We start from the raw sequence: 13,851 nt of genomic DNA, 5'->3' as shown, positions 1-13,851 counted from the left end.
GTTAATAATCTTTTTCATATACATTGTTTTGATGTTCCATTAGAACTTTCCTGGTAGTGACTTTTGTTACTAAGTATTCTCTCATTTGAATAATTGATTATCATTAAGCAATCTCCAACACAGTGTACAAATGATGGGTCGTAGAACTGTACACTGAAACCTGTATAATTTTGTTGACCTGTGACAACCCAATAAAGTCACTACAAAGGAAAAAAATAAATAAAATTTTAGAATTAAAAAAAAAATCTAGTCTAAATTTTGCCCTGAAAAACAGTTCTCTCCGACTTTAATCATTTATTAAATTATTGACTTAATTTCAATTTGAAGCTATTGTAGGTGTATGTGTAGTTAATCTCCTTTTGAGTACTTTAGACCTTTTAAATTATTTTATTAAGTGCTCACATATAAGAAATGTTGCAATACAACCCTAAAACTTCAGTATAATTGAGAGTCAGCTATACTTGCTTAATCCCAGATGATTCAGATGTAATACCAGCAGCATGAGGAGGTCTTAGTCTGTTGACAAGCATCCAGGAGCAAAATCAGTTTCATGCTAGGCCCTCTAGCTGCCCCATGTTCTGTGTTGTACTAGTAGTGGTATTAAATAATATATTAAAGATGAATAGATATTCCTGCTCTGCTGATGATCTCAAAGGTTAGAGCTGCACCAGGAATTATCTCTATATTCTGGTTAATAATAATCCTGACAGGGATTGAGTATAGATATTAATCAGTTGCTGGGACTTCAGTTCCACCTCCAGTTCACATAGTAACAGGTATTCTTTCTGTAGCTACAGCAGTATTTTTAGAAATAGTTCCCAGCAGCCCAGCTGGCCTGGCTCAGTGGTTTAGTATCGATCTATAAACCAGGAGGTCACGGTTTGATTCCCGGTTAGAGGACATGCCCAGGTTGCAGGCTCGATCCCCAGTGCAGAAGGCAGCTGATCAATGATTCTCTCACATCATTGATGTCTCTCTCTCCCTCTCCCTTCCTCTCTGAAATCAATAAAAATATATTTAAAAAAAAGAGTCCCCAATATTCAGGTATTGATGATAACTATTAAACTTTTGAATGTAACATGCTTTCTAGTAGTTGAAATATAAGCATTTGTACAAATGTTAAATATAGACAACCATATAACCAGTTTAGGGAAACAAAAACTAGCAAAGAGGGCATCTTTTAAAATAGTATTTCGTAAGTGCGTGTGCTAGTATATTTATACTTGCCAATACATACATGCAAATAAAATAGCAAAAAAATACGTTTTTACAACTTTTAAAAGTGAGAATTCTTTAATAGGTGGAAATCTTACCCAAATAGAGGGCCATTTGCTTTTTCTTTCCTGTTTGTCTCTAATTACCAGGTCTCTGTCTTTTAAATTTAGATTAAAAAAATAATAATTGCCTTCCCAAATTAGTATTTTTACAGCTGCACTTTCAAAGTTATATATTTAAAACAGGAATACATGAAGTTGAAATGTTTATAAGAATTATCAATGTCAGATTTTGAATAAATGCACATTGCACCAGTAGGCTATTTTTGAGTACACATGCTGATGTTGATTTACAAGCAAGATTGTTTATTCCAGAACAATGAAAAGATAGAAGAGAGAGAAGGGAAATATTTTAATTTTGAAAGTACTGCTCGTATTTTGTATTCTTATGTTTTCTTGTTTATGCAGTGAAATTTAATGTCAAAGTTTTAAATAAATAGCATATACGGATGGATGCCAGTTAGTAAATTTTATTTGGTGTGAAGTACTATAGCTAGGAGGCTCTATATTTTAAGTAGCAAAATTAAATTTCTTTGTATTTGAAATGCATGGAATTCCTATTTAGTGTGGAAAATGAAGATGAGAGAACCTACTTCTAGTCCTTACATAACTGCTTATTGTCATGTCCCATGGAATACATCTCTTGTATTTCTCTGTGCCTCTGGTTTCTCTTCTGTAAAATGGGCTCAAGAACTTAATTGACACCTTCATCCCTTTCAAGAACATTGAGGACAGATACCTTGAAGTCTTTGGAAGACATAATGCCACCTTACGTATTTTTTGATACTAACTTGCCTTGTAAGTATGTGCTATGTATTATACACAGTGGCACGGTGTGACATTTTGAATATTTTTATGAGAACAAAAGTTGTTTGTATGCCTTAATGTTAAGAAATAACTTTGTTATTAATGTTTTATAATTTCTGAACTTCTGTCTCTGTAGTGCAGTGAGAACTCTCCCTCTGGCCATCTCCATGCCCTATACTGTTTGTGGGTAGAACATGGGGATGCTAATTTTTTTGTGGCAGTATTTTAGGATTGTGCACAGAAGTTGTTCTGTAGATGGGTTAGGAATATACCCTAGGTCTACAGTGTACAGAGCAAGGCCTCATCAGCTTAGAATAGACAAAGAGCCCTGTATTTCCTCAATTTTAGGGTTTTTTTCAACATGTTTATATTGTTCTGCATTCTGACTCATGGTTTGGAAAGTCAGGTAGAACTTTTTGATTTTACCATTCAGGAAGTGGTGAATGGGGAGAATTCCAGTCGAGGATTTTGGAGACATGGATAGTAGACTGTGTGCTGCTCATACAGTAGTTCTCGCTTTTACCTGTTCTGAACTATGTTCTCTCTCTAATGAATGAGGATGCTATGGTGGTGCAAGGATCCCAGGAGGGAAGAGGGATGTTCTTGCATTGAATGCCTTGATTTCATACAATTCTGAAGTGGTCATTAAAGCATATATGAAGCTATCTCTAATTATTCACATGAAAACTGTTTAAAGTATAGTCCATTATGATTTAAAGTGTAGTTCCTTATGATTTCCTTTTGCATAAGGTTAATTTTTATTGCCCAAGAACTTTATTGCATAATTTCCAACATCATCAGTGAATGCTTGTGTTTTGAGAGCCTGAGTCCTTTAAAGAGTTATTAAGTACTATTTTATTAAAAATAAAAATTCATATATCCTATTTTGTTTTTCTGTGGTAGAAATTGTTCTTGTAAAGTATAACAAAGATAATAACTTTCATGTTGGGTTAGTATTTGCGAAGTTTGCTTAGGAATTTTTGATCTTTTTGTGGTAGTGATTTTTCTCAGGCTTCTATAGTTGTTTTATGTTATTATGACATCTTCTCTCATTCTTTTCCAGAGAATTCGGTCAACAGTGGATGAAAAAGAACAAAAGCAACTTCTTATGGATTTGGATGTAGTAATGCGGAGTAGTGATTGCCCATACATTGTTCAGTTTTATGGTGCACTCTTCAGAGAGGTAGGAATGAACTAATTGCGTTTTGAGCTGGCGAATGAATATCTAATTGGGATAAATAAGGGTGTGGCAGGCTTAGATATTAATGTACAATTAAATGCCATACATTAGTAATAAGTTAATTTCTCAGTAGTTTAGTATATAGCCTTGATAATCTATACATAAATTTTTACCACTTATTTTTCCTTTTGTTAAAGGGTGAATCTTACACTTTTTAAAAAAATGGCTGTCATTTGTGAATTCCCTATTTCCTTGCTTTATTTATAAATACTTTCTCTTCTTTAAGGGGATCTAACCCACAACCTTGGCGCATTGGGACGATGCTCTAACCAACTGAGCTACCTGACCAGGGCTTGATGTACCTTTATTTCTTTATTTATTTGGTTTCCATGGCCCAACAAAATGCTTCAAAAAGAATACTGCTAAGAGAAATGTCAGAGATTTTACTGCCTTTGTTTTCTTCTAGGAGTTTTATGGTTTTGAGTCTTACATTTAAGTCTTTAATCTACTTTGAGTTTATTTTTTTTTATGATATAAGAAGTGATATAGTTTTATTTTTTTCTCATGCACCTGTTCAGTTTTTCCAACATCATTTATTGACTAGACTGCCTTTACCTCATTGTATGTTCTTGCCTCCTTTGTCAAATATTAATTGACCATATAGACATGGGTTTATCTCCGGGATCTCTATTCTGTTCCATTGACTTATGTGTCTGTTTTTATGCTAGTACCATGCTGTTTTGATTACTATAGCCTTGTAGTATTCTTTCATATAAGGTAGTGTGATACCTTCAACTTTGAATTCTTAAGCATTTTAAATGCTCATTAAAAATACCATTCTCATTTTGAAAATGTTCGGATGTGCTGGAACTGGTTCACAAAGAGTATAGCCTTGGGGTTTTTACTGTAGTTATTGAAACTTAAAATCAACTACATTATAAGACAGGACTGAATGTATACTGGCTAGAAGTATGAAATCTTGTGATTGGAGAAGACCTTAGAGCAGTGATGGCGAACCTATGACACGCGTGTCAGCACTGACACGTGTAGCCATTTCTGATGACATGCGGCCGCTGAGGCGGCCGCATGCCGAGGATGAAACATTTGCTGCTCCTGAGGATGAAACATTTGCGAAATAATGTTTTTTCCTCAAAGTGACACACTGCCCGAGTTATGCTCAGTTTTTTGACACACCAAGCTCAAAAGTTTGCCCATCACTGTCTTAGAGGTTAATCAATTAATTCTCCACCCAACCCTAAAATTTATTTCTTTATTTATTTTGTGTGTGTGTGTGTTCTAAATAGGTAACTCTAGTAACTGGAAGAATACTACTTCATGATAAAGCCTATTTCTTTGTTCAATTACTAATTAATCACTGTTAATTCTAGACTTGTAGTTTCTTCTTCCTCCTGTCCTTGTACTTTTTATGACTTGAACATTCATATATTTTTTTAACCAATACATTGAATTTCTTAGCTTACTTCACTATTTCACTTCAGTATGACATTGTATCTGTATATAGTCATGTATTTGGGTACATAACTGTATCCTGGACGTAAGTATTACATCAAGTTATTCTGTGAGTAAGGTCATGAGTCTGGAACTTCTTTAGGTTGCACACGAATCTTGGTATCTCCTCTCTCCTTCTTCACCAAGCCATAACTTTATTCTTCATAATCACTAAATCCTTTTTCAATCTTATGCAAAAGAGTTGTTATTTAGGATTGGACTAGATCTTCTTTCCTAACTAGATTCCATAGTCAGCTTTTCCAGTGCTGTGTTCACTAAAGTCTCCCACTGGCTCATCTTCACTGAAATTCACCTCCCTAGTGCTTGAATATGCCAACTTAGTGCTCCTATTCTTTTATTTAATCCTTCATTTAAGCAACGTTTAAATATCTAGCCCCAGGCTAAGTAGTGTGGAATTCTGATTTCATGAAAAGAAGGCAAAGTACCAATAAGTGATATCCACAATTGAAAACTTACTGATAATAAAACAAAAAGCTTTTTAAGGTATAAGCAAAAAGAATAGGATCTGAATGGTATCCTTATGGTTTCTCATGAATAGCTGGGTAAAACTCAGTTTTACATCTCAGGAAGGTCGCAGGGAGTTGAGATAAGCAGTTATAAGCACTAGCATCTATTGAATGCTCTATCGTTTTCACATATATTATCATCACAACGGTCTCAGGGAGTCTGGTGGTACTGTGTCCTTTTTCCAGAGAGCAAACGGAGATTTGAGTACTAATTTGAAAAAAGTCACACAGCCACTACGTGTCAGAGTTGGGAATTCAGAGACAAAGTTCTCACTGTTCAGTCATTATATACCACAAGTGGTCCAGGGATGAAGAACTTTTAGCTTAATTTAAAATATAACCTTTTTAAACATTACAGTTTTTGACTATGATAAGATGAAATCTTAAGAACTCTACAGTTAAGCTGTATATAGTCACAAAATGCCTAGAGTAAACTTAAACTTCTCCCCAAACCGTAGAATAGAAGAAATAATAGGTATATTCTTAATAGTAAAAAATGAAGTTTTAGAAGCAGAAAGTTCGTTTAAAGAGTGCATAGTCAGCCCTATCTGGTTTAACTCAGTGGATAGAGCATCGGCCTGCAGACTGAAGGGTCCCGGTTTCAATTCCGGTCAAGGGCACATACCTCAGTTGCAGGCTCAGGCCCTGGTTGGGCCTGTGTGGGAGGCAGCCATCAGGTGTCTCTCGCACACCAATGTTTCTCTCTGTCCCTCCCCTTCCCTTCCACTCTCTCTAAACAAACAAGCAGACAATAAATAAATGAATGGAAAAATATCCCCTAGTAAGGATTAAAACAAAAAAGTGAGTAGTCAAAGTTTGTTTTCTCAAGTTAAAAAGAGTAAAAATGTTAAACAGATTTAATAAGCGTTTAGAGAAACACTTTTCTTTCAAGATTGATTACTTAAAAATAAAGATCTCTTTTGGCTACATGACCTTCAGTATCAGTAATAGACCCAAAATTTCTGGGTTTATGATAGGAAAGAATGGAAGTGTTTGTGCAGTCAGGACGTTTTGCCTTATATCACTGTGTGAGAGACACATGCTTTTAATCCTGTCACTGAGAGAAACCCTCCAGAATATTTCACATAATTTAGTGTCCATAAGACATCAGGTTTTGGTCTGATTCAGTCACCATCAATCAAGGGGTTTGTGAAAAGGTATTTTTCTTCTTATAGCTACTATGTAGAGATTAATCTTGCCTTTGGGTAATTTTGAGCCTTTGTAAGTTCTATAGCTTTATTTAGAGCAGTGAATAAATAATACTTATTACTGAAGTTGGTAACTTATATGTTGCCATTGTTTCCAACCATGTATACTTCTTTCTAGGATGGACCTAAACTCAAATAAAAAGCCCCAAGTTCAACTTGGACTCGATTAAGTAAGTTATTAAGACATCCAATTGCACAGGTTTCTAAATTCGTTTTCCGGCTTTGTAGACTGGGAAAAAGAGCTTGGTAGTATTGAAAAATTAAAGTAACTTTTAGCCTATAATTTACTTAAAGGCTTTTAATATATAAATTGCCAGAATTTAATAGCAAGGAAATCCTTAGGTTGAGGTTGGAGAAATTCTAGTGTAGGAAATACTGTTTTGAGTAAGTTGTGATTGTAGAAGTTCATCAGATTATATAAAAGTGCTATTAGCTGAATTTAGTCACCTTCTCTTTTCTACTCCTTCTTCTCATGTTCTTCTTTCTCTTTCCTTCCCCCTTGCAAGTTATAAATACAACTTTATGGAGCTAATGTTGACACATGATAAGCCACACATATTTAAAGTATACAATTTGATATGTTTGGACAAATGTATGCACCTGTACAGTTATCACCATACTCAAGATAATGAACTTCATCACTCACAAGTTTCCTTGTGTCCCACAGGTAATACACACTTCCTTTCTGCTGTCAGCATCCTCAGCAACCGTAGGTCTGCTTTCTGCCACTATAGATAAATTTGCATTTTCTAGAATTTTGTGTAAATGGAATCATACAGTATGTACTCTTTTTAAAAGAAATGTTCTTATACTCAGCATAATAATTTTGCAATTCATGTTGTGGCATGTATAAATAGTTTGTTCCTTTTGTTTGTGGAGTAGTATTAGTTTTCCATTGCGTGGGTACACCACAGTTTGTTTATTCATTAGGGTTGTTTCCAGTTTTTATCTATTACAGTAAAACTGCTGTATTTGTGTACAAGGATTTTAGTGGACGTATGATTTTATTTCCCTTGGGTTAAATACCTGGAAGTGGGATGGCTGGATCATATGTTTCAGTTTTTTAAAAAAATGGGCAAACTATTTTTAAAAGTGCAGTTGACTTCTGAACAACTTGAGGGTTGGGGCGCTTACCATTGAAAATCTGCATATAACTTTTAACTCCCCATAAACTTAACTAGAGTTGTCCCTCAGTATCTGCAGAGGATGGTTCTAGGCACTTCATCAGTACCCAAATCCAGAGATGCTCAAATTTCCTATGTAAAATAGCATAGAACAATGCATGCAATTGGCGCCCTGCATTCTCAGATTCCCCACTGCAGATCCAGAATAACTTGTTTTCCATCCACAGTTGGTTGACTAGGAGGATGTGAAACCAGGGATATGGAGGGGTGATTGTATATTGAAAAAAAAAAAAATCTGCATTTAAGTAAACCTCTGAAGTTCAAACCCATGTTGTTCAAGGGTCAACTGTGGTTGCATTTTCAGCTTCCAGTGGTAGTTGATGACTTTATATCTTCCACATTTCAACAGTTGGGGTGTCTGTCTTTTTAATTTTTAGCCACTCTAATAGATTTAGAGTGGAATCTCATTGCATTTTTAATTTTCATTTTTCGAATGACAAATGCTGTTAAACAGCTTTTCCTGTGCTAACTTGCCAGCTGTCTTCTTCGATGCAGTTTCTATTCAAATATTTTTGTCATTTTCTTAATTGTTTTGCTTATTTTCTTACTATTGAGTTTTGAAAAAAAATGTTATTCTGGAGACAGGTTTACTATCAGATATATGATTGCAAATGTTTGTCCCCCCATGTCTGTGTTTTATCTGTTATACATTTGAGTGGTTTTTAAAAAAAATATATTTTTATTGATTTCAGAGAGGAAGGGAGAGGGAGGGAGAGAAACATAAATGATGAGAGAAAAATCATTAATTGGCTGCCTTATGGACGCCCCCTACTGGGGATCAAGCCTGCAACCCAGGTATGTGCCCTTGACCAGAATTGAACATGGGACCCTTCAGTCCTCAGGACGCTTTATCCACTGAGCCAAACCAGCTAGGGCTTAAATATTTATTTAGAAAGCGAAAGTTTTTAATGTCAATGTAAGACAACTTGTCTGTCTGTTTCTTTTATGCATTGTGCTTTTGGTGTATCTAAGGAATTTTTGCTGAAGTCAAATTTTCTCATATGTTTTTTTCTCATAGTTTTATCGTTTTAGACATCACAATTATATTATCCATTTAGAATTAGTTTTCATGTGGTGAGATGTGTGGATTGATGTTTGCTTTTTTGCATTTGGATATCCTTTGTACCTTTACCAGAAATCAGTGTGTGGGTCTATAGTCTGTTCATTCATCTGTTTTGTCTCTCTTTGCCAGTTTCACACTGTCTTAATTAGTCTAGCTTTATAGAAAGTCTTGAAATCATGTAGTACTTACTGGTCTTTAAAATTCATTTTTCTTAAAAAATAAGTTTTAGCTATTTGAGGCCCTTTTTGTTTCCATATAAATTTTGGTATCTGCTTATCAGTTTTTACAAAACAAATCCCCAGAACTGTTGATTGAGATTATTTTGAATCTATACATCTTTTGTGAGAGTATCAATATTTTAACAGTATTAAGTCTAATGACCCATTAACATGGTATTTTATTTCATTTATTTACATCTTTAAAACATTTTCCAGCAGTATTTTATAGTTTTTACCATATAAGTCTTTCACATTACTTGTTAAATTAAGTATGTGATATGTTTTGATGCTTTAATAAATGAGATTTTAAAAAATTATTTCCTCTTATGTTGTGACTAATATGTAGAGATACAAGTGATTCTTGTTTTTTGTTTTTTTCAAATTTATATCTCCAACCCTGACTTCTCCCCTGAACTCTAGACTCGTACACCTGCCTAACCAATAGCTCCATTTGGATATTTGATAGGCAACTAAAAATTAAGATGATCACAAATTGAGAACTCTCAGCTTACTACCTCACATCTGTTCTTCACTTCCCAAACCCTCATCACCCCCAGGATTTATCTCCACAATTGATCCTATCAGCCTAAGTACATAGGCCAAAAGGTCAGGAGTTACCTTGATTCCTCTTATTTCCTTACATTCCAATCAGTAAGTTCTACTGGCTCTACCTCCAAAATATACCCTAATATTTAAGGTGGCCTTCCTTGCCATCTCACTGCTGTAATCCTGGCCCAAGCCACAGTCTAACCAGTCTTTCCTATCCAGTCTTGCCCTTCTAGGTTCATTCCCATGCAGCAGTGATTTAAAATGGTAAATCAGGTAACCTTACCCCCGGAGAATTGCACTGAGAATAAACTTTGCACTTTACTTGCAAAGCTTCACACTACCTGATTGCTGTTTGCCTCTCCTTTATGGCTCTGCTCTTTGCCTACTATGTTCCAGCAACAGCAGACGGCAACCTTCTTTCCATTCCTAAATAGATAGGAACAGGTAAGCTAAGCTCATCAGGTTCTTACGACTTCACACTAGCTATTACCTGTGCGTGGAGTGCTGTTCCCTTGGACAAAAAATAAATAAATAAATAAAAAAGAGAGAGAGACAGAAAGAGAAAGGAAAAGGAAAAGAGAAAAAGTGAAAGAAAGAAAGAAAGAAAAAAAAAAAGGAAAGAAAAGAGAAAAGAAAAAAGCTGGCACCTTGGCCAGTGTGCTCAGAGATTAGAGCATCACCCACACACTGAAGAGTCTGGGGTTCAATTCCCAGTCAAGTGCAACGTACCTGGGTTGCAGGTTCCATCCCCACCTGAGTTGAGGTGCCTGTGGGAGGCAACCAATCGATGTGTCTCTCATATGGATCTCTCTCTCTGTCTCTATTCTTGTTTTTTGTTTTTTTTTTTTAAATCTTGTATAGTGCAACCTTATTAAACTCAATGAATCCTAGAAGCTTTTTGTAGATTTCATCACATTTTCTACATAGATTATCATGTCATCTGTGAATAAAGAGCCTTTATTTCTGTCTTTCCAATTTGGGTCTCTCTGTCTGTCTGTCTGTCGCTCTTTCTCTCTAACACACTTTCTTTTCTTTTTTCTTCCTTCACTCCCTTCCTCCCTACCTCTATTTTTGTTGTTGTTTGGTTTTGTTCTTTTTCTTTCGTTTCTTATTGCACTAGCTAGATCCTCTGGTGCACTGCTATTGAATAGAAATGGTGAGAGTGGGCATCCTTGTTATGTTTCTGATCTTAGGAGGAAAGCATTCAGCCTTTCACCATTAATTATGATGTTAGCTGTAGGTTTTTCATAGATGTTCTTCATCTGGCTGAAGAAGTTCCCTTCAATTACTAGTTTGTTGAGAGGTTTTTTCAGGAATGGATACTAGAGTTTTGTCAAATGGTTTTTATACATTCTTGAGATGATTGTATGCTAAATTTTTCTTTTTAAAATATGGTAAGTTACATGGATTGCTTTTCAGATGTTAAACCAGCCTTGTCTTTCTGGGCTAAAACCATGTGATTATTATGTATTATTTTTTTATATATTGTTAAATTTGCTAAAATTTTACTTAGAAGTTTTATATACATCCCATGAGAGATAATCATCTGTAATTTTCTTATAATGGTTTTATTTATTTTTTTGCTTTGTATCAGTATAATGCTAGCCTTATAGAATGAGTTGGGAAATATTTCCCCATTTTCAGTTTTCTGGAAGAATTTATGGAATTGGTATTATTTCTTCTGTAAATATTTGATAGAAATCACCAATGAAGCCATTTGAACATGAGCCATTTTTTGTGTGGGAAGATGTTCAACTACAAATTCGATTTCTTTCAAAGATAGAATTCCAATCAAGGTATCTGTTTCTTCTTGAGTGATCTTGGGTGGTAAATTTCCTTGAAGAAATTTGACCCTTTCATCTAAATTGTTACATTAATTGGCATAGAATTATTTATGATAGTCCTTTATTATCATCTTAATATTTGTAGAATCTATAGTGATGTTTCTTCCCTCTCCCTCTCTCATTCATGATGTAGGTAATTTGCACTTTCTCTATTTTTTCCTGATTAGTCTGGCTAGAGGTTTATCAAATTTATTTTTAAAATTTATTTTTATTGATTTCAGAGAGGAAGAAAGAGGGAGAGAGAGTTAGAGTTAGAAACATCAATGATGAAAGACAATCATTGGTCAGCTGCCTCCTGCATAAACCCCGCAACCCGGGCATGTGCTCTGATCTGGAATCAGGCGTGACTTCCTGGTTTATAGGTCAGTGTTCAACCACTGAACCACACCCGCCCAGCTCAAATTTATTAATCTTTAAGTGATTCAACATTCAGTAATATTAATTTTCTGTTTTCTAATTTAATTTTTTTATTCTGGTCATACATTTTCTTTTTTTTCTACTTATTTTGGTTTATTTTGCTCGTTTCTTAAGGTAGTTCTTACTTTTTTTAAAAACTATGAAATATTTCAAACATACAGAAAATTGCAGGGAATAGCAGTGTAGCCACACCACAGATTAACATTTTGGCATATTTGCTCTTTTTTGTGTTTGAATTTTAGATACAATAGAAGTCCCCATACCATTTCCCCTTTTAATCTCCCAATGTAAACACTACCTTGAAATTAATGCATCCTTCAACTTGTTTTTATTTAGGCTTTCCAAATATGTATTTTCCCCCTAAGTAATACATAGTATTGCTTTATGTATTTTCAGAGTTTACCTAGATGGAATCATCCTGTTTGTATCTTCCATAGCATAGTTTTCAGAATTTGCCCCTGTAAATAGAGATCTCTAATACAGGGTGGGGCAAAGTAGGTTTGCAGTTGTGAGTACAGGAAACAGAGTTTATTCTTGTATTATTTCCCCTATGAACAACTGTAAACCTACTTTTGCCCAATCCTGTATAGATTTAGATTTGGTTAATTTATTTGACAGCTTTGTAACATTCTGATGAGTAAATACACCACTTTTTAAATGTTTAATAATTTTAATGTTGGTAGTTTCTAATTTTTTGCAATTATGAAAGTAAAAATGAGCTTCCTTTTGCATGTTTCCTTGACAACTTAGGTTACAGATTCTGTAGAATCCATACCTAGAAATCTAGTTGCTAGGTTAAATGATAATGAATATCTTCAACTTTAGTGGATGTTGTCGTATTTCTATGTTATACTAACTTATATTCCTGCTAGTCAGAATGATAATTTCTCTGTCAGGAATTGAATTCAGTTGTCAACACTGGAGACTGATAGTGGCTTACCTAGTGTGTGGTTTTCATGATTAAATTGCCTCATGGTCCAAGTTGGCTCCTAGAGTACAGCTGTCATGGCCACAGGAGGGAAGAGAAGAAGGAAGAACGAAAAGGTCTGCCCTGGAATCATCAACCCTTTGTGTTGACATTTCTTGGCTGCCCTACTTTTCATGGAAGACTGGGAAATGTAGTTTTATCTGGGCACATTGTGCAGAACAAAGGTTGGCATGTTGGGTAGGCCATGTGCATTTGTTGTCACAGGTCTCATTGCTAGTATCTGGTACTATTAAGTGTTTCATTTTGGGCGGTCATGTGACTTTGAAGTAGTGTCTCACTTTTAAAATTACATTTACCTAATCACTTGGTGAAGTACAGAATTTTTTGTGTGTTCAGGTTTTCTTTTCTGTGACTTGCCTCTTCATATACCTTTGCCATTATTCTATTAAGTTTTGTCTATTCTTAATTAGTTTAGCATATGCTTTATTATCCAGGGTATCCTTTGTTTCTTTATATCCAAGTAGATGTTCTTGTCTTATTTTTGAACTTTTGGTATGGTATCCTTTATCATACAAAAGTATTCATTATAGTGGAGTTAAAGTTGACAGGTCTTACTCTTTGTGATTTATTCTTTTCACATATGTACGCGTATGGGAAGAAATTTTTTCCCCACCCTGAAGTCTTAGACTTTCAAAACAAAAATATTTTAAACGTTTGCTTTTCAAAAGTTGCATTTGGGAGTTTTTGTATTTTTGTTTGTGACTAACTTGAGGTAATGACCTAATTTAATGTTTTTGTGTATGGAAGGCTACTGGTCTCAGCAGCATTCCTGGAATAGTCCATCCTTTTGTCACTGCTTGCTTTGCTAAATCTGTCATAAATCAAATTGCCTGGGTGCATGGGTTTTTAATCTGATCCACGGGCATCTTTACCCTGCCCCCATATTAATACCACCATCTTTTATTGTGAACGCTTTATATAAAGGTCTCTGTCTAATAGATCAGTCCCCCTTTTTAAAAACTGTGTGAGCTATGCGTGCCTCTACTTTTCTACATAAGTTTTAGGATAAGCTTGTCCAGGTGCCTGATAATTTTGATTAGAATCTAACTAAATTCTTAGGTTACTTTGGGGGAATTTGGCATC

The 13,851-nt window shown here is 34.9% G+C and overlaps 1 protein-coding gene across 10 annotated transcripts in view; it reads left to right on the top strand.

Annotated features, from left to right (window-relative positions):
* Positions 1–13,851, top strand: part of MAP2K4 (mitogen-activated protein kinase kinase 4) — a 111,069-nt gene that overhangs the window by 73,418 nt on the left and 23,800 nt on the right. For 6 of the 10 annotated variants that reach the window (XM_054708998.1, XM_054708997.1, XM_054708994.1 and 3 more), the window contains 2 exons: positions 3,145–3,264; positions 7,173–7,214. In XM_054708998.1, the coding sequence (XP_054564973.1) occupies positions 3,145–3,264; positions 7,173–7,214 (162 nt within the window). The remainder of the gene's footprint in view (positions 1–3,144; positions 3,265–7,172; positions 7,215–13,851) is intronic. The other 4 variants (XM_054709001.1, XM_054708999.1, XM_054709000.1 and 1 more) reach the window with 1 other exon arrangement.

Source organism: Eptesicus fuscus, chromosome 20, assembly GCF_027574615.1.
Source record: "Eptesicus fuscus isolate TK198812 chromosome 20, DD_ASM_mEF_20220401, whole genome shotgun sequence".
Lineage (NCBI taxonomy): Eukaryota > Metazoa > Chordata > Mammalia > Chiroptera > Vespertilionidae > Eptesicus > Eptesicus fuscus.
Note: the sequence above shows the minus strand (reverse complement) of the source record. Positions and strands in the feature narration are given on the sequence as shown.